Raw genomic sequence first — 21,699 nt, 5'->3', positions numbered from 1 at the left:
CATGGATGGGGTGAATAGCCAAGGTCTTTTCCCCAGGGGACGCAGAGTTCAAAACTAGAGGGCATAGATTTAAAGTGAGAGGGTAAAGGTATAAAAGGGGTTTAAAGGGCTAGGTTTTTATGCCGTAGATGGTGAGTGTATGGAATGAGCTGCCAGAGGAAGTGATGGACGCTGATACAATTACCACATCTAAATGGTATCTGGATGGATACATGAATAGGAAGTGTTTAGAGGGATATGGGCTGATGCTGGCAAATAGGACTAGATTAATTTAGTATATGTTGTTGGCATGGTGAAGTGGAGCGAAGGGTCGGTTTCCCTGCTGTACAGCTGTATGGCACAATGTCCAGGGTAAATGCGTAAAAATCCATCTGGAGGATGGTTATAGAAACAATGATGATCTATTAGCCTTAACTAAAGGCAAAGGTCTGCAGATGCTGGAAGCCTGACACAAACTCCGGGAGTGCTGCAGAAACTCAGTATATCTGGCAGCATCCGTGGAGAGAGAAAAATAGTTAACGTTTCGAGTCCATTGTGACCGTTCTTCGGAACTAAAGAGTTGGTTTTTTTTCTCCAGTTCTGAAGAAGTTGTACCAGGCTTGAAATGTTAACTCTCTCTCCACTGAGTTTCTCCAGCATTAATAGTGTTTCTTACTGCCATGTTGCTGTATGCGGGAGCTGGCCCTTTGCAAATTGGTAGCTGCATCACATCAGTGTTTACACTTCAAAGAAATGAAGCTTGCTGAATGTTGAACACTTGAGGGTGTGAAACATACTTTATAAAAACAAGGCATTGTCCCTTTCAATGAATTGACATTGTTTTAATGAACTAATTATTGGTTTCTTTGTGACTTCCTAACTTTTGTTTGTCTTTGTGTTTGTGTGGTTGTGGCCCAGTGTTTCCTTTTTGTTATCTTTTTGCACTTTATCAAGCCCAGTGCTGAAACCTTGGAACTTGCTGTTATTAAATTGCTGCTATTGTGTGAAATCGCCACCGGGTGGCAGCAGTAGCTCAGCTTTTTCAGTTAGCTCCCATGTCTCTGCGTGTGTGTGTGTGTGTGTGTGTGTGTGTATTTAATATTCCCTGCATCCTCTTCAGCTTGCTTGTTAGAATACTGATCTGTATCTGTCCGGGTACCCAAAGAAAACTTTAAATTATGCGCAACTTTCCTCCAAATTCAACCCCACACCCGGGACACGAACACATATCTCTCTTGTCTTCTCTCCCCTCCCTCTCTCTGGCTATCTCTTTTATTCCCTCCACCGTTATGGCGAAAGCTAATGCCAAATAGAATTTGGTGGTGGGAACCTGAATTGATTTGCCCCTTTTCATTGCCAAAGGGACACTGGAATTTGTATTCACACCTCAACTGGTGCCCCGGGTAAGAACGGTATGATCCGAGACCAGTCGATTCATGCTAAAGTGCGCCTGATATGTGCATGTGTGTCTGCATGTATGAATGTATGTGTATGTGTGTGTGTCTGCATGTCTGTGGGGGGTGTGTGTGCACACCTGTCTGTATCTGTATGTGTGTCTGCATGTATGAATGTATGTGTGCCTGTGTCTGTGTGTGCATGTCTGTGGGGGTGTGTGTGCACACCTGTCTGTATGTGTGTGTGTGTGTGTCTGCATGTATGAATGTATGCGTGTGTGTGTGCATGTCTGTGGGGGTGTGTGCGCACACCTGCCTCTGTGTGTGTGTGTGTGTGTGTGTGTGTGTGTGTGTGTGTGTGTGCGCGCGCGCGCATGCGGCTGTGTATCTGTGTGGGTGTGCGTGCCTGGCTGTGTATCTGTGTGGGCGCACACAGCTGTGTATCTGTGTGTGGGTGTGGGCGCACACAGCTGTGTATCTGTGTGTGGGTGTGGGCGCACACGGCTGTGTATCTGTGTGTGGGTGTGGGCTCACACGGCTGTGTATCTGTGTGTGGGTGTGGGCGCACACGGCTGTGTATCTGTGTGTGGGTGTGGGCGCACACGGCTGTGTATCTGTGTGTGGGTGTGGGCGCACATGGCTGTGTATCTGTGTGGGTGTGTGCGCACAGTTGTGTATCTGTGTGTGGGTGTGTGCGCACGTGGCTGTGTATCTGTGTGTGGGTGTGCGCGCATGAGGCAGTGTATCTGGGTGTGGGTGTGCGCATGCGGCTGTGTATCTGTGTGTGGGTGTGTGCGCATGCGGCTGTGTATCTGTGTGTGGGTGTGTGCGCATGCAGCTGTGTATCTGTGTGTGGGTGTGTGCGCATGTGGCTGTGTATCTGTGTGGATGTGCACATGTGGCTGTGTATCTGTGTATGAGTGTGCACGCGCGTGTCTGTGTATCTGTGTGTGTGCGTGCATGTGTCTGTGTGGGTGCGCACACATGTGTCTGTGTATCTCTGCGTGTGCACGTCTGTATATCTGTGTGTGTGTGCGCGCGTGCATGCCTGCGTATCTTTGTGTGCGCGCATGTGTGGCTGTGTTATCTGTGTGTGTGGGTGTCCGCACACGTGTGTCTGTGTATCTGTGTGAGTGTGTTACTCCCACAGTGATGGACCCTGTGATCCTTGTTTTAGAACCAAGCTAAGTTGACGGGTCACGTCACTGCAGCTCGTGCCAAAGTACTGCCGAAAGCCTTGGCTTGTTTTGGTGCAGTTGGCAAGGCTATGAAAATTTATGAAAGTAGGAAACTTGGTACAGTTTTTGTGAAACTTCTCTATTTAACTGTCTTTTCATGCATGTTATCCATCAAAGCAATATCTGTTAATTCCTACAAACTTCGATCTGTTTAAAAGAGTGAGAGGTGATCCCGTGGAAATCTATAAGTTTCTGAAGGTCGTGATGGGCTTGATGCTGAGAGGATGTTTTCTCTCGAAGAATTAAGACAGACACAGGCTCAATTCACTTTCTTTACGAGGTTGTTGCTGTGTGGAATTGTCTTCCTCTGGGAGCAGGGGAACTGGATCTTTGTCTAACTCTCATTGAGAAGGGAGTCAAAGATTAAGGGAGATGGACAGGAAATTTGGGACAAGGTCCCCTCCCATCAGCTATAGACTTATTGACTGGTGGAATGTGTTACGGGGCTAAACGACCTGCTCCAACTCCTATTTATGCAAATCTCACTGTCAATCTGGGCTGTTACACTAGCATTAACATTTCACAGACATTAAAGGGACTGAGAGGCAGATGGAGAGTAACTGTCTCCAGTAACTGGGGACTCTAACGTGATCAGGTAAAATATTAGAGTCAGACTTTTAAGTGAAATTAAAAACTACTCCTGCCCATGAAGGAACTGTGTTCATTGGTGTTCATTGATAAGGATAAAGGTGAATATGTAGAGTTGGATCTCAGAGTGGCTACAATGTCATTCCGTGGCAGAGCAGACTCAGAGGGCTGGATGGCCTCCTGATTTTCCAGTGTAGGAAAACAGTTGAATGTGATTTGTTTAAAATGTGACCTCCACATTGATCGTGTTTTTCAGAGAATGAGGAACCCTGTAATCATCATTCCAACCAAAAGACCACAAACAGGTAGGCCAGAAGAGCTGGTAACAGGATATAGATATTCCAGAGCTCACTCCGAGGGAGTTATAGTGAGACAAGTAATCCCAGGAAAGTAGGAATTGTACACCCCACACCCCTCACTCTGTTATCCCCCACACCCCTCACTGTAACACTCTGATATACCCCGCACCCCTCACTGTAACACACCGATATACCCCTCACCCCTCACTGTAACACACCGATATACCCCGCACCCCTCACTGTAACACACCGATATACCCCGCACCCCTCACTGTAACACACCAATATACCCCACACCCATCACTGTAACACACCGATCTACCCCACACTGTAACACACAGATATACCCCACACCCCTCACTGTAACACACCGATATACCCCACACGCCTCACTGTAACACACCGATACACCCCACACGCCTCACTGTAACACACCGATACACCCCATACCCCTCACTGTAACACACCGATATGCCCGACACCCCTCACTGTAACACACCGATATACCCCACGCCCCTCACTGTAACACCCTGATATACCCCACAGCCCTCATTGCAACACTCTCTGATATATCGCACACCCATCCTTCTGACACTCTGATGCACTCCGCACTGTAACACTCTGATATATCGTACATCTCCCACACCCGAGTCTGACACTCTGATATATTGATACCCCTTTGAAACTTCTCTGATATCTTTAACTGGAATTTTGTCGTGAAATTTATCTTTCTCTAACCCTGTGTGGCCCTATAATATAGTATAGTTTCTGTCTGAATGCTGTGCACTCTGTCTCTTCCATTAAAGAACACTTAGTTCACAGAAGTTCGTTGCTGTTGGTCCTAAAATGTGGGCCTTGTCAATACTCCAAAGGGATTTGTCCAAGAGTGACTAATGATTTTGTCTCTTGCAGTCCCTCCGCGCTTTTGCCACAGGACCTGCAGTCCAAGATATCGTCACTTCAGCAGGAACTTAAAGATGCCAAGGTTATTCAGAGGCAGCAGAACGCCATTATCCAGGGTCTGAAAGAGGTGGGTGATGGGTGTTGTGGTTTAGTCAGATGGTAACCAGAGAGACTGGCACAGACCTTATGAAGGAAGAATTTCTGTACCTCCTATTGAGACACAGACAATAAGTGTAGGAGTGGGCCATTCAGCCCTTCGAGCCTGCACCACCATTCAATATGATCATGCAATCTCAGTATTCCACTCCCTCTTTCTCCCCATACTCCTTGATCCCTTTAGCCACAAGGGCCACGTCCAGCTCCCTCCTGAATATATCCAATGAACTGACCCCAACAGCTTACTGCGGGAGAGAATTCCACAGGTTCACAACTTTGAGTGAAGAATTTCATCCTCCTCTCAGTCCTGAATGGCTCACCTGTTATTCTTTGACTGTGACCCCTAGTTCTGGACTTCCCCAACATCAGGAGTATCGAAAATACGATGATCCAAACTGTACTTGATTTGATTCATGTATCTTTTTCCAAAGTAGAGTGAAAAGTGGTGTGCGGTTTTGCTGCTGTCCGGCCCCATCTGAAAACACAGAAAAATGCACCAAAATGTGGAACATAAAAGCAGAAAAATAAAGGAAGTGTCCAGCTTTACAGTCCTTCTTGTTAAGAGCTCCATCACAGGCCATTGGGCCTCGTGGCCGGGCGTGACCCCCCGTCGCTGTGCCTCCCACTGCCAATCTTTAGCACCGTGTCACCTTCACTGATATATTCGGCTCTATCTTGGGTACCCACTTGATTATAAAACTGGAATAAAGAAAACAGCAGATGTAAAGGAAACAAAGCCAAAAGGAATGAGAAATGTCCGCTTATTTCCTGTGTTGAAGCCATAAAAATGGGACCTCCTATCCCCATCACTCTCTCTCAACCCCGAGCTTTTCATTGCCTGCAAGCTGTCCTGATGGGCTGACCACAAGAACTAGGAGCAGATGTAGGCTATTTGGCCCCTTGAGTTGCTGCACATTTGACAAGTCTTGGTTGATCTGATTGCATCTCAGTGCCGCAGGGTTTATTAAATGTGGAGAAGGTCCCATAGCTGACTGACCTACTCCTCCAGCTCGTTATTTATCATTTATCATAGAGTCATAGAATACCTGCACTGTGGAAGCTTTGACTTTTCTGTTCTCCCTCCCCTGTTAGCCTACAAGCAAGGATCAAGAGCAGTCCACTCGGCCCTTTTGAGCTGCTGCCCCATTCAATAAGATTGTGTCTGATCTGATTTTAACCTCAACTCCACGTTCCTGCATATCCCTGATAATTTTTCACCCCCTCAACCATCGAGAATCTATTTATCTCTGGATTAAAAATATTTAAAGATTCTGCATTTTGAGGAAGGGGATTGCAAACACACTCAAGCTTCTGAGGGGAAAAAAATATTTCCTCATATTTGTCTTATATGGGCAACCCTTAGTTTTTAACAGAGACAACACAGTGTGGAGCAAACACAGCAGGTCAAGTAGCATCAAAGGAGCAGGAAAGATGACGTTTTGGATCGGGACCCTTCTCTGATACTGCCTGGCCTTCCATGTTCCTCCAGCTCCACACTGTCTTGTTTCTGACTCCAGCATCTGCAGTTCTTGCTATCTCCTTACTTTTTAACCCCTAGTACTAGGTTCTGTCACAAACATCCAACAGGTCAAGACCCTTCAGGATCTCTTATGTTTCAATTAAGTCACCTCTGCTGCTCTAAACTCCAGAGGACACAGGTCTTGGCTCATAAAACAATCCACACATTCTAGGGATTAGCACTCTCTCTGAACTGCTTCTGATGCATTAACATCCTTCCATAAGTTCAGTACTGTAAAAAAAAATTAAGAGAGTTGCCATAGTCCTCATGGGCTGATCTCTCAATAAAGAGAGATGACTGTTGTTGAGTCTAACTCGAAGGTCACCATGCCTCAGGTGAGGGGTGATGTTGAGAAGGTAGGACTCTCAAGTTGACAGCAGCCAGTGTGGGAATTGAACCCACACTGTGCTTTTCCAAACCAGCCATTCAGCCAACTAACCCACCTTCAGTAATGCCCGCAGTACAATGAAGGCAGTCGCACCAATGTTCTGTATTAGTGAAACATCAGCTCCCTATTCTTGTATTCAGTGCTCCTCATGATAAAACATTCTATTAGCTTTCCTGATTACTTGCTGTACCTGCATACTAACCTGCCGTGATAGCTTGGACTCTGGAGTTGATTGAAAGTTTATCCAACTCAGCCTCAGATATATTCACCCATCCAGCCTCCACTGATTTCTGGAAGTGAATTTCTCAGGCTAACAACCCTCTGAGACAGAACAAAGATGGTCTCCTCTCCATACTGAGTGCTATATAATGTGATATGAAACCAATTCAATGAAATTACCAATTGAACAGACTATCATCATATTGAGTGACTGCCTTGTGGTGCTGTGGCAGTGTCTGAGTTTAGGGCCCAGATTCAAGTTCCTCCTGCCAGGGAGGTGAGTATTGACATCTCTGAACAGGCTGGTTGGGAAAATATGATTCTCTCGTTCAAGCTATGTATCGCTACAGGAAAGAGGGACTCTGAGCTTTCCTGGTTAGCTGGGTTAAAAGCTCCAAATCAATCGCTAACTAAATGATCAAGCAATTCTATTGTCTTGGCTTCCTCTTCACATATTGATCACAGTTTTGTGAAGGAACATTTCCTCACAACAGTTCAGAAATGAATGAATAACAAAGCCTTGACAGTTGACTGTAGATATTCAATACTCATGTTATTTTACATTTGTTTATGTATTGGGTGTCAGAGACAGGACGATGGTGAAAACCATGGGCTTCACTTTTTTTTGGGTGGTGAAACCTCCTGGTTTTGTTTGGGGTGACCAAATGAGAAAGCGTCTGGCTTTGTTACCATATGCCGTCAGCCAGGGTTTGGTCAAGGAGCTGAGGGTATCCTTCTGTTGGAGGTGGGGGCACGGGGAGATGACCTGGCAGCTTTTGCTGCTGGGCTTCTCAGCTTTGGTCGGAATGTCCACCGAGTCACTTCTCATCTCCAGCTGGCTCATTTATTCTGACCACATCTTCCCAGCCACGCTATGACTAATAACAAATGCAGAGAGTTCTGGAGAAACTAAGAAGGTCGGGCAGCATTGGTGGGCAGAGAAACAGAGTTGACATTTCAAGTCCTGCAAGATTCGTGTTCAGAATCCTACAAAAACATTACTGAAAGCTCTGTGATTCTCGGTAAACTCACAGCTGAGTCCAGGAGATGAATTGTTAATTTTTGAGTTCAGTTTCCACCAGCTGCCTTGGTAAGATTTGAACCCATGTCCCCAGAACCATTGCCTGAGCCTCTGTGTTACTGGCCTAGTGAGGTTATCACCACACCACCATTTCAGGCTGTCAGTAAATTTGGGAGAAAAAAGCTAAGACGATGTCTGTATGTGTGTTAATGAACGAGAATGCTGGAGAAACCCAACAGGGCTGGCAGTGTCTGTGGTTAGAGAAACAGAGCTAACGTTTCAAGCTCAATATGATTTCTTCAGGGCTGTCTGTGTGAATGTATGTCTGAGTGTGAGAGAATGTTTGTCTCTGTCTGTCTGTGAGTGTACATCTGTATCTGTGTCTGTCTGCCTGCCAATGTGTATTTCTCTCTGCGTCTGTGTGTGTATGTGAGTGCATTTGGTTCTGTGCGTGTGTGTGTCTGGCTGTGTGTGTGGGAAATTGTTTGTCTCTGTCTGTCTGTGTGATTGTGTATGTCTGTGTGCATCTATATGTGTCTGTGTATCTGTGTAAATGTGCATCTGTGTGCATCTATCTATGTTTGTGTGTGTGTGGTCTCTGTGTCTATGTGAGTGTGTGTCTGTTTGTGTGTGTGTTTGTCTCTGTGTCTATGTGAGTAAGTGTGTGTGTCTGTGTCAGTTTGTCTCTGTGCCTGTGTGAGTGTGATTGTGTGTGTCTGTGTGTATCTATATGTGTCTATGTGTCTATGTGTGTGTGTGTATCTGTGTGCATCTATCTATGTTTGTGTGTTTGTGTCTGTGTGTGCGTGTCTGTATGTCTGTCTCTGTGTATGTGTGAGTGTGTGTGTGTGTGTGTTTGTCTCTATGTGTCTGTTTGCCTCTGTGACTGTAATTGTGCGTCTGTTTGTCTCTGTGTATCTGTGTGTGTACCTGTTTGTCTGTGTGTGTGTGTTTGTGTCAGTTTGTCTCTGCGTCTGTTGTGTGTGTATGTCTGTGTCTGTGAGTGTGTGTGTGCGTCTCTGTGTGATTGTGTGTCTGTGTGCATCTATATGTGTATCTGTGTGAGTGTGTGTGTGTCTGTGTGCATGTATATGTGTCTATGTGTATATGTGTGAGTGTGTATCTCTGTGCATCTATCTGTGTTTGTGTGTGTGTCTATGTGTCTCTGTTTGTCTGTGTGTGTGTGTCTGTTTGTCTCTGTGACTGTGGGTGTGTGTGTGTGTTTGTCTCTGTGTGTGTCTGTTTGTCTCTGTGACTGTGGGTGTGTGTGTGTGTGTGTTTGTCTCTGTGTGTGTCTGTTTGTCTCTGTGACTGTGTGTGGTTGTGTGTGTGTGTGTGTGTGTGTGTGTATCTGTTTGTCTCTGTGACTGTGGGTGTGTGTGCTTGTCTCTGAATGTATGAGTGAGTGTCTCTCCATGTTTGTCTGTAAACTGAAGCCACCTCCTTCAGCTTCCACAGTTGGACGGTGGGGGATTCGCCATTAGCGCTATTGCTGTACGTAGATGGGTTAAAGTCTGTGCTATCTGCTGCTGTGCGATCAGGAAGTCTCCTTGTACTGGTACAAAAACTCACCCTCGCACTCGATCAACTGAAAAAACTTTAGTAAGAACGTAGTTCAGTGCGGCCACTTGGAAGAAAGGTTTTGTCGAATTTGGCGAATGGCTGATTCGTAGGCAGAGTTTTTTTGCAGTGCTGTATTGATTGTGTAGTTTGGACTGTTGGTAACTGAATGGCGGACTGACTGCACACAAGACAAGTAGGCAGAGCCAGGAGAGTAGCAAAAGAGGGCAATCAATCAGTCTGAAAGCAGCAAGGCATGACAATCACAAGTGGAGTGAAATTGCACTCATTGATCTGAGAACTGCAGGCTTCGTGAGCTGAAAACTCGTGGGCTGTGAGACAGTGAACTTTTTGACACTGTCAGCAGCGGTTTACTCCGCGAGGTTGAGGAGCCTTGGGTTGGTGTGGAACAAATAAGTGAACCTTTGCTGGACATCAAGAGGTTTATTTGGTTGCCTGGAATGTGACTTTTTCAGTCGGATGTTTTGTGGAGGAGGTCATTTAGCGATGTCACAATAATAGCCGGGCACTGTCAGTGAGATAAATACCCACCGAAAGAACTGCGGATGCTGTAAATTAGCAACAGAAACGGAAGTTGCTGGAAAAGCTCAGCAGGTCCGGCAGCATCTGTGGAGGAGAAAACAGAGTCAACGTTTCGGGTTAGATTCTGTTCCGAGGAAGGGTCACTGGACCCGAAACGTTAACTTTTTTTTCCCCCTTCACAGATGTTGCCAGACCTGCTGAGTTTTTCCAGCAACTTCTTTTGTTAGTGTCAGTGAGCTGCTCGATTCCAACTTCCTGGCTGTTTTCCTGTCCTCCTGTCTAAATGGAAAGTTATTGACCTTTCTCTGAAACCTGCCAAGTTTGACTTAATAAATTAGAATCATCGAGTCTGGTTTGAACCTGTTCAATATCCTCCCAGTTGGAGGGAGTTGAAAAGCAGGATGCGTAGTAATTAAAGGCCATTCAGCCCATCAAATCTTGAAAGATTTTCTGGATGTCCATTCGCAGGGTCACTATCCTACTTCCAACAAAGCATTGATGAAGATGAATTGATTTCTCTCAATATGTCTCAAGTCCCCAAAAGGGAATTAGTATTGGGTGAGTGCGTTTTTTGGTCACCCTTGCTGTATGCTGATAAACAATGCAGGCTGCTGTTGAGTTGTTATCAGAGCAAGTCGTCACTGCTTTTCTCTCTGACGACCTCCTCAGAATATTCCACTCAAGTTGGTGTTCAAAGATATTTTACCTCATTTTGCCTCAATGAGTTGAATGATAACAGCATGAGAGCATCACAGTTGAGTCCAACCCCAAAGTCATTTGATGTCTGCTCATGGTCTTTTGTTATGGACCAGACCAAATCAAACCCCTCAAAATATTTTAAGGAGGTAACCCAGGGCCTAATTCTTTTCTTATTTTATAGGTAGATGTGAAGTGCCATGTTCCAGATGCCATGCAACTGGTCAAACTACTCAACATTAAGCAAAACACAGTTTATTTAAACACTATAGTTAAAATACAAGTCAAAAAAGAGTAATTCAGAATAATTTAGCTATTGTACAACTTAACTGAATAACAGATATTTTCTATTACTGATTAACTGTTCCAATGTAGTAACATCCCATAAACACACCCCTTGGCAAAAAGGCAAGTTCAGACACACATTCTCACATGCAGTTCTCCAATCCTGGAGGAGGAAACATCAAGAGAAAATTCTGACAGTGTAGCATCCAGGAGATATTCATTGGGGCCTCCAACTCTTTTGAGACCGCAAACAGCTTCTGCTGCTAAAGTTAAAAAGAAATCGAAAGCTGGGTCAGTGAGAACTGATCACACCCCAAATGCTTCTTCCAACTTAAATAAAAAAGCACACCCCAAGACCTCGCAAGTTGTTTATTTAAGTCATCTTCAGTAGCCAGTTTAACACTACCACCACCTTACAACCCCTTCAAAATTAAAACTACGACAAAATAAACTTTTAAAGTGAAGGCATCATCACACTTTCCAATGGGAATTCCCTTCGCTAGGGAGAATCAGGAGCAAGAAACCCATTTAATTTCTCCTCCCATGTTTTGCAATTCTAGCCTCAACATTGATGGAGATCGCACCTCTTATCTGAGACATTAATCTGAGCCCCCTTGAGTCGCTTTAAAGGACACCACAAGTGCTAAATGTGAGAAGAGCAGGCAATCACATGTGGAAAACTGTGAGCAGTTTTGGTCCACTTATTGAAGCAAATATATTATTTCATTGGAGGCAGTTCAGCTAAGGTTCACTGGGATGATCCCCAATAAGGTTGGATTGTCTTAAGAGCAAAGACTAAATAGGTTGAGACTCTCCTGACTGGAAGCAGAATGAGAGGTGATCTCATTGAGACGCATAGGATTCTTAACGTACTTGACAGGTGTTGTAGACCAAACTGAGCCCACTTCAAATATATCAAAGAGATAGCCTAGATCCTAACATTTTCTTGTTTAAAGGCAAGTGTCAGGTGCTGTATTTACTGGTTATGTTACTTGGCATTGGAGCAAATGATGCCTTATTCTTACTCTACAGTTAAAAATACAAGTAAAGTAAGAAGAATTGGTCAATTTTTAACTCGATTGGAAAACGTAGCTGGATAACAAAAACATCCCATAAACACACACCCTTGGTAAAGGCAAATTCAGTAAAATAGATTGTCTCACAGGCAATTCTCCAGTCCAGGAGGAAAGGTACCATGAGAAAACTCAGGCAGGGAGAGAACACCAGCTCTTTGCTGTAACAGCTTCCACGCCCAGCTTCCAAACTCCAACAACTTGCTGAAAGCTAAACTAAAACTCTGTGGGAGCCTGACTCCATCCATTCATGCTGCTTCTATTGTTTTAAAACAAAAACCCAAGGCGAGATTGTTGACTTGCTCACTGAGCTGACCTGTTCTCATTTGTTGTTCTGGCCCATTGTTTCCCATCTAGGCACACCTTCACACAAACTGGCTAAGGACCTACCATGAATGAGAACAGGCTAGCTCAGTGAACAATTCAACAGCCTCACCCACAACCCAATCTTTTCCAAAGCTTTAAAAACCCAAGGCCTCACAAGCTGTTTACGTATTGGTTTGCTATAGGCCACTTGACACTTCTGTCTCAACCTTTCTTCCTAAAAAAGAAACCAGGACAAAAATGCACCTCTTAAAGCACACTATGGTCTTACAGGTTAAATACTGAGAAGATGTTTCTCCTCATGGGTCAGTCAAGGACCAGAGGGTATAGTCTCAGAATTAAAAGGTGCAAATTTAAGACTGAGATGAGGAAGGATTTCTTCTCTGAGGGTTGAAAAAGTCTTTGGAAATCCTTGCCACGGAGAGCTGTGGGGCAGAATCCCTTTGTATTTAAGGCTCAGATAGATATTGATCCGTTGGACAATCAAAAGTTGTAGGGAAAAGGCAGGAAAGTGGATATATGGAATATTGGGATTAGTCATGACCATGTCACAGGCTCGAGGGGCTGAATGGCCGACTCTTGTTCCTGTTTCGTGGGGTCATACAGCACAGAAACAAACCGTTCTGTGTCATTGAGTTCTCTCTGGAGTTCTGGCCAATATTTGTCACTCAATTAGCAAACAAGTTCGCTTGGTTCATTATCATATCGAAGTTTGTGTCATCTTGGTGGGTTCCCCTGTTTCCTGCGTTAGAACCGAACAGTGACCTCACTTCAGAAAAGCACATCATTGGGTGTAAAGAGCCTCAGGATGTTCTGACATTGTAAAAAAATGTCTATTACATTGTAAGAGGTAACAAGAACTGCCAGTGCTGAAGTCAGAGATAACATAGCGTGGAGCTGGAGGCACGCAGCAGGCCAGGCAGCGTCGGACGAGCAGGAAACTTGACGTTTCAGGTTGGGACCCTGCTTGAGAAACAGAGGATGGGGAAGGGAGCTCGGAAATAAATAGAGAGGAGTGTGGGGCTGGGGAAGGTAGATGAGATGATGGTAGGTGAGTGCAGGTAGGCAGCGGTGGTTTGGTGAATTGGGAGGAGCGGATAGGTCGGAGAGAAGATGGACAGGTTGTGTCAGGTCAAAGAGGCGGGGATGAGAGGGAGGGCTGGTCCTGGGATGAGGCTGGGGGCTGGGGAGGTTTTGAAACTGGTAAGTCACCCCTTTGGCTTTCTCCTTGAAATTAGCACTGACTGGAGCCCAAGCCTGGGGACCTATCACTTGAACAGCTGAGCAACCTGTGCGATTCGTCAGATTTAACAAGTGAACTACTGGGGTAGTCTTCAATGTTACAAACAGGGCATTTCCCTTGATATGCAGTCAGGGTGGAAAGCATTTGCAATTTCTATTATGTTTCCGATTTGTACATCTCCTCTTAAAACATCCAGCGGGGTTGCTTGCTGACCCAAAGGTACTCTTGCAGGATAAGATCTGAGTTATCCATAGTCACAATGGAACTGGAACACTGATCAGTCAAACATTACTTGTCAGTGCTCTTAGATAACTTGTGGAGAGTTTATTTATAACAGTTTTATCCTCCGGTCTTGTGTCTTTCAGGAACTTGAAGAAGCCAAGTTAAGCAAACCAGGAGAAATTAAGGTACCTGCCTGACATTGTTTTAAACAAATTAGTTCTTGAAATTTATACAAGTTATCAACAGGTATTTAATTGTGAGAAGCAATTTCTTCCCGTGTCTGGAGTTGTTTAATAGCACAACAAATTGCAGATGCTGGAGGTCAGAGACACAAGCAGAAAGCATTGGAAAAACCCTGCCAGACCGGCAGCTTCTGCAGAGCGAGAAACAAAGTTAATGTTTTGAGGCCAGTGAACTTGAAACAGCCACTCTGTTTTTTCTCTGTGGGTTTATCTTGCTGTAATGAGAGAGAGAGAGACACACAGAAACAAAAATATTTACACTTATGTATCTATGCATGAACACGACTGCTATAAAAGTAGTCACGGTTTTTATATTTTGTTGTAATGCAATCTGGTATTTTAGAAGTGGAATACCTTGTAAATAAGGTTAGTTTGGTTTTCAACTTGGCTACTGATTAATCCAAAGTTGCATTCTTTTACATTTACTTGTGGAATGTGGGTGTCACTGGCTAGGCCAGCGTTTATTGCCCATCCCTAATAATCCAGAGAGCAGTTAAGAGTCAACCCCATTGCTGTGAGCCTGGAGTCACCTGGTATAGGTCAGACCAGGTAAGGGTGGCAGATTTCCTTCCCCGAAGCACATTAGTCAACTGGATGGATTTTTCCAGCAGTTGAGTACTTAGAGGGATATAGGCCAAATGAAGGCAAATAGGACCAGTTTAATTTGGGAAACTTGGTCCCAACTTGTGCATACCAACCAAAATGTCTGTTTCTGTGGTGTGTGACTTTGTGACTCTAATTGACAATAGTTAAATGGTCATTGGTTTTATGAGCTTTCTTTTAAGAATTGGAAACTTGCATAAACACCCCAGGACAGTAGAGAAACTAATTGCATGTTATTTTTCGTTTCAAAATAATGACCTTTAATAGTCTGCTAATTTTGCTGCAATTAGCCATCCTCAGTTGTCTTGCTAGCACAGAGGGAAAGGCTGACACAGAGGAGATGGGCTAAATGGCCTGTTTCCATGCTAAAATTCGACAAGCATGGTTTGAAATATTTAACTCAATGTGATTTGATCATGCTATCAAATGAATACTTTTCAGGTAAATAGGGAATTTCAAAGATTAAGGATGATGTAATTGAAGTGTTTTTAAGATATGAACAGGGAAAGACAGGGTAGATGAAGATAAATTATGTCCACTGATTGGAGATTCTAGAACTAGAGGCATAGTTTGAGAATTAGAGCCAGATCATTTTGGAAGCGATATTAGGAAACACTTCTAAAAAGAAAGGGTGGTGAGGCATGGAACTCTCTCCTACAAATGGCATTGTCAATTTTAAGTCTGAGAAAGACAATTATTTTGTTAAGCAAAGGTGTGAAGGGATATGGGCCAAAGGCAGGCATATGGAATTAGACCACAGATTGGTTGTGTTCTCACTGAATGATGCAACAAGGTCGAGGGGCTGAATGGCCTACTGCTTTTTGTATGTGTCTGCAAAACTTCTGTAGCCTCTGTCAGAATGAAGGCCCTAACACTGAATTAGTAGACCAAGAAACTTTGCCTGAACTTACAGGATGATGCAGCTCGGTAGGAGGCCATTTTGCCCATCAAGTCTGTTCTGACTCTTGAAGGATCTAATCAATTTACCCCATCTCCCATGCTCTTTCCCCATAGCCCTGCAAATCCTTTTGCCTTCAGTTACTGGTCAGCAGGATTCCGCTACAAATATGTTGAAGTCTTGAGGCTGCGCAGTTCATGAGCTGAGCATTCTGAATTCCCAAAACTTGAATCCATCACTATGGGAAGGAGGTTTGGTAACCAGAAGGTATTGATTTAAGATAAATGGCAAACAAATGAGACATGCAAAAGCGAGCCTGTCACTTTTGGCAATGAGTTGTCGTGAGCTGCAACACACTGCCTCAAAGGGCAGTGGATTCAATCATTTCTCTCAGAAGAGGAAGTGAATAAATATTTCAAAAGGAAATATTGGGGAAAGAGCATGAGACTAATTGGATGGCTCTTGCAACGAGCTAGCACAAGCGTGATCCCCCTTAGTTCCTGTGATTGTACTTTCTAATCCCAGCACGGTGTATTACATTCACAGGCATCCCTCGAGGAAGTGGATAGCGAGCTCTTTCTGGTGCGAGAGGAGTTACAGAAGGTTTGGGACATGCTGCACGCTCGCAATAGTGAGTTGGAGGAGCAACATCAGGAGCTGGAGTCCGCCAGAGGCCAGGTTAGAACGTACAACTTGAAAACAGATGGAGCTATCCGCTAACCTCTAGCACAGAAGGCTAAAGGACAATGATAGGAAATTGAGGAAGCCCTTCAGTCTTCCAATGTCTTCTGTAAAACAAAACCCTTGCAATCTGAACATTGCTGAACTTGCCCTCTAAATGGCTTACTAGGAGTTTCAGACGGAAGTTAAGAGCCACTTTGGTGTGGATTTGGAGTCAGAACAGGTAACAGTAGTAGATTTCCTCTCCAAGGGGACTTCATGGAATCAGATGAGTGTTTTCGACATTCTGGTAGTTACACATTGACCATTACAGGGCACTGTCTTTTTATTTTGTTAATCAAAGTGGAAGTTGTCTATATGGATCTTAGTGAGGCATTTAAGAAGGTTCCATGTGGCAAATTGGACAGAAAAATTATAGCTGGTGGGGAGTGAGATAAGTTGGATCCAAAATTGGCTTGGATTGGGAGGCGGACAAAGGGGTAGTGGTGAATGGATGATTTTGCAAATGGAAAGCTGTTTCTTGTTGGGATGGGTCTCCTGCTATTTGTGTATTAACGACTTAGATATAAACATGGTCGCTGTGATTGGGAAATTTGCAGATAACACAAAAGGCAGTGGCTCAGTGATTGGGCTCACAGCACTAGGGACCCAGGTTCAATTCCAGTCTCGGGCATGTCAGTGTGGAGTCTGCATATTCTCCCTGTGGTCTGCGTGGGTTTCCTCTGGGTGCTGTGGTTTCCTCCCACAGCCCGAAGATGTGCAGGTTAGATGGATTGGCCATGCTAAATTGCTCATAGTATCTAGGGATGTGTAGGCCAGCTGGATTAGCCATGGGATGTGCAAAGTTAGAGGGGTAGAGTAGGGGGGGTGGGATACTCTTTGGAGGGTCAATGTGGACTTGATGGACTGACTGACCTGTTTTCACACTAGGGATTCTGTGATTCTATTCTATGATCAAATGTGTAGTTGACAATGAAGAGGATAGCTCTTGACTCCAGAATGATAAAAGTCACCCTACTCTTACCAGACTATTTAGCAAAAGATGACTGGTTGTGGTTTAACCTGAAGATCACCATGCCATGGGTGAGGTTGAGGAGGAGAGTCTTTCATGGTAACCTCCGCTGTTTCAGGAATTGGACCCACATTGTTGGATCACTCTGCAAACCGGCCATAAAGCCAACTGAGCTAACCTAGATGTGTAGTAGCGTCCATTTTGAAATTTCCAATTGATCTTGAGCCTCAGCAGCTTTTTTGGACAGTCTGAATAGAATCAGTAGGGTGACGATCAAAGTACTGACTTCATTTTAGTCCTACTTTCATTTTAAGGCTGTGCCTCCTTCTTCTGGATCCTCTCGCCCACCTGCACTGACCAGAGGAAATAAAGTAGATACTAGGGGCAAGGAGAGAAATCAAAACCCTCTCCCACTACCCCCCACCTCCCCTACTCGGTATCCTGGCCTGGTACCCAAGCAGAAAGGCCCCACCACTGACCAGAGCCCAGCAGTTCCCTAGTGCCCTAGGCCTCAGTTATTGGGAGCTGTGATAGAAACCCCTATCCTGGTACAAACAGAGAGAAACTACTGAACTCTGTAATCTTCTTAAACAGAGATAATGTGGTGTGAAGCTGGATGAAGAAGGGTCTTGACCTGAAACGTCAGCTTTCCTGCTCCTCTGATGCTGCTCGGCCTGCTGTGTTCACCCAGCTTCACGCCGTGTTATCTCAGATTGTCTAGCATCGGCAGTTCCTACTATCGTCTTAAACACCTCAGGTTGGGATAGATGCCAGCATCATGATAATGTCATTGGTCTCCTCATCAAGGGGTTGAGGCTGGCGCCTGGATCATGGGTTCACATCCCAGTCTGGAAGCTGGAGAAATTTTAATCGAATAAAAAAAACTGGAAATGAAAACCAGTCTCAATATTTGCTGAATGCACTGTGTGATATCCCAAACGCAAGTCAGAAAATCCAAGATTTGATTCCAGATTTGATCCACTGGAATAACTCTACAGGGGCTGGTGGCCCTTCACCAAGTCACACTTTGTTTATACCTGGAGAGTCCTTGACAATGATCTAGCTCCCGCAGAGCCAGCTCTCAGAGTGAACAGAACCTCTGGCACTCCTGTTTTTATCTGTCAGCCAGGGCTCCCTGATTGGACCAGATTAACAGCCCTAGTCAGGGAACTTATATTCTATGAGGTTCAGTTGGCTGACCTCATTACAATCACTATGTCCACAAGCACATTGGTGTTTAGAAGAATGAGAGGTGATCTTACTGAAAGGTACAACCTGAGGGGGCTCGAGAGTGTAAATTTTGAGAGGATGTCCCCCCTTGTTAACCTTAACCCTAAGCCTAACCCTAACCCTAACCCTATCACAGGGAAATACTAATTAGGGACACCATCAGTAAATGTGACCACAACAGCTTTCCTCTCTGCCTTCTCCTTGTAGACTTTTGGCAAGATGAAATGATAACGTTGTGGTAATGTCATTGGACTAATTGCCAGAGTAATGCCCTGGAGACATGGATTCGAATCCTGGCATAGCAGCTATTAGAATCTAAATCCAGTTAACAACACCTGATTTCGGTGACGTTGACCATGAAACAGTCACGAATTGTTATAAAAAACCCATCTGGTTCACTAATGCCTTTTAGAGAAGGAAATCTGCCATCCTTACTTGTCTGGCCTAATTTTAACTCCAGACCCACAGCGATGCAACAGTAACAGCAACAGTAAGGATTGCAGAAGCAGACACCCTCATGACACTTAAGAACTACAATGACAAGCCCATTGGCCAAGTACTGGAAATTAGGATTAGATTAGCTCGGTGGTTGTTTATGATGAGCGTAGACCCGATGGGCTGAAGGGCCATTCCCTGTGCTGTAGATGTCTATGACTGTATGACTATGAATGTCCCTCTGAAATGGCCTAACAGGCCACTGAGTTCATGTGATAGCGGACAACAGCCACATCGCATGGAAGCATTTAATAAAATGTCACCCTTTATCTTCTACACTGAAGTGAATATCCCTCTAAATCATAGCGTCATACCCTCACACAGCACAAGAATAGACCCTTCAGCCCAACCAGTCCATAATCCCACATTAAACTAGTCCCACCTGCCTGCTTCTGGCCCATATTCCTCCAAACCTTTCCTATTCACCTGCTTCCTCTATAACCTTTCTTCATTATTTAATCCTTTTAGTTTTTCTGCCATATTTAGCTGCACCTGCTAAACGACAGATGCACCCAAGCTGAAGACTGTCCCGACTCACTGGGGAAGTTCACTGGAAATCCAGCCTCATTATTCCTGAAACAAGCTTCAGTTAAAGTATCTAAAGTCCCCACTTTACCTGACAAATGATCTCCAGTTAAAACGATATCCTTACTAGGTTTTTCTAACTTTACAAGAAACAGCTATTTATTGCAATCAGATTATTTTTAAACGAGAGTAGAAAAGAAGCTTATATTACTAATTTATAAATTCTCTACTTTTTAAAAAAAAATCCCATACACATTCAAGCATAGAAATATTACGAGTAGTGAAGGAATAAAATGTCAGTGAAGAACTGGTCCAGACTACATGTGTTGATGAAACGTTTTCCTTCAGTTGCCTTCTGGTTCCTTTCGAGTCTTTGATGAAAATATGAGGATGCGTCAGTTCAGAAGGGTCCCAACCTGAAGCATCAACCTTCCTGCTCCCCTGATGCTGCCTGGCCTGCTGTGCTCCTCCAGCTCCACCCTGCGTTATCTCTGACTCCAGCATCAGCAGTTCTTACTATCTCTCAGTCTTGCAGTCACTGGTTGAGGGATTCTCCCTTTCAGTCTCTGATGATGGCTTTTCCCTTTTTCCTTCTTTCAGGAAGGTGGTTAAGAAAATGTTTAGCACGCTTAGTGTCATTGCTCAGACCTTTAAGTATAGGAGTTGGGATATCATGTTGAGGTTCTACAGAATGTTGGTGAGGCTGCTTCTGGAATACTGAGTGCAGTTCTGGTGGCCCTATTACAGAAAGGATATTATTAAACAGGAAAGGGTTCAGAAAAGTTTCCAGGAAGTTGCCAGGAATAGAAAGTTTGAGATATAAAAAGAGACTGGAGCATAGGAGGTTGACAGGTGGCCTTTACTTAGGTTTATAAAATCATGAGGGACACAGATAAGGTGAATGACAGGTATCTTTTCCCTAGGGCGGGGCAGTTTAAGACGACAGGGTGTATTTTAAGGTAAGAAGAAAAAGATTTAAAAAGGACTTGAGGGGCAACTTTTTTACACAGTGTTTTGTGTACCAAATGAACTTCCAGAGGAAGTGATGGATGCAGGAATAGTTACAACATTTTAAAGACACTTAGGTATGTGCGTGGATAAGACATGTTTGGAGAGATATGGGCCAAGTACAGGCAAGTTGGGACCATTTTAGTTTGGGAACATGATCAGCATGGACTGGTAGGAAGGGTCTGTTTCAGGGCTGTATGACTCTGAAGGAATTTCTGGAGAGAGAGAGAAAAGCAGTAGTTGGCTGTGTGGGACTGTCTTTCACTCCTCCACTAACTGAAGGGAGGGAGAGATAGATTGAAGTGTTTGCTCCTTCATAGACTGTGTGTTTCTGCTGTATCGTACAAATGCAAAGCTGTACTCACTCGCCCAGGAATCAATCAAGAAGTCATCACTGTTGTGTCCAACGCAGACACGCACAGACACGCTCTACGCAAACACACTACACACACCACACAGTCACACTCTACACACACCACACAGTCACACTCTACACACACCACACAGTCACACTCTACACACACCACACAATCACACTCTACACACACAGAAACACGCACACCACACAGTCACACTCTACACACACAGAAACACAGACACACACTACAAGACACACACAGACTCTCCTCGCCACCTATCTTCTCCTCTATCCATCTGCGGTCCGCCTCCCCCTCTCTCCCTATTTATTTCAGAACCCTCTCCCCGTCCCCCTTTTCTGATGAAGTGTCTAGGCCCGAAATGTCAGCTTTTGTGCTCCTAAGGTGCTGCTTGGCCTGCTGTGTTCATCAAAGTTTATTTGGTCTCTTCTTTCCCTTTTACCACAAATTGTTTCACAGCATTCACGACTCACCTTCACCACCAAACCAAAATCGATTCAAGATTAAAAGTAAAAAAAAATGAAAATTCGGAATTGGTTCCAGCACTGGACAAAACTGGCCTCGACATGCAACCCCTGAACTGAGTTGTGTAGCTCCTCCCCCATTGCTTGAACAAGGCAAAATTGTCAATGCAACACACAATGAATTCTGCTTAGGGATAGTAGGAACTGCTGATGCTGAAGGATCTGAGATAACGAGGTGTAGAGCTGGATGAACACAGCAGGCCAGGCAGCACCAGAGGAGCAGGAAAGCTGACGTTTCGGGTTGGGACCCTTCTTCAGAAATGGGGCTGAAGAAGGGTCCCAACCCGAAATGTCAACTTTCTTGCTCCTCTGATGCTGTCTGGCTTGCTGTGTCCCTCCAGCTCTACATCTTGTTATCTCATGAATTCTGCTGACTCTCTTTTGTATTGCAACATCACCTTCCGTGGTTTAAAGCAGTATAGTTTCAGACTTTGTAACCCACAGCCCGAAAGAA

General features: G+C 44.6%; 1 protein-coding gene across 2 annotated transcripts in view; it reads left to right on the top strand.

Moving 5' to 3' along the window:
- The window catches only part of LOC125446864 (trichohyalin-like), a 114,762-nt gene that overhangs the window by 51,952 nt on the left and 41,111 nt on the right, over positions 1-21,699 (top strand). For both annotated transcript variants that reach the window (XM_048520816.2, XM_059640094.1), the window contains exons 19-22: positions 3,456-3,504; positions 4,411-4,528; positions 13,794-13,835; positions 15,940-16,071. In XM_048520816.2, coding sequence (XP_048376773.1) covers positions 3,456-3,504; positions 4,411-4,528; positions 13,794-13,835; positions 15,940-16,071 — 341 coding nt within the window. The remainder of the gene's footprint in view (positions 1-3,455; positions 3,505-4,410; positions 4,529-13,793; positions 13,836-15,939; positions 16,072-21,699) is intronic.

The sequence above is a fragment of the Stegostoma tigrinum genome, chromosome 36, assembly GCF_030684315.1.
Source record: "Stegostoma tigrinum isolate sSteTig4 chromosome 36, sSteTig4.hap1, whole genome shotgun sequence".
Lineage (NCBI taxonomy): Eukaryota > Metazoa > Chordata > Chondrichthyes > Orectolobiformes > Stegostomatidae > Stegostoma > Stegostoma tigrinum.
Note: the sequence above shows the minus strand (reverse complement) of the source record. Positions and strands in the feature narration are given on the sequence as shown.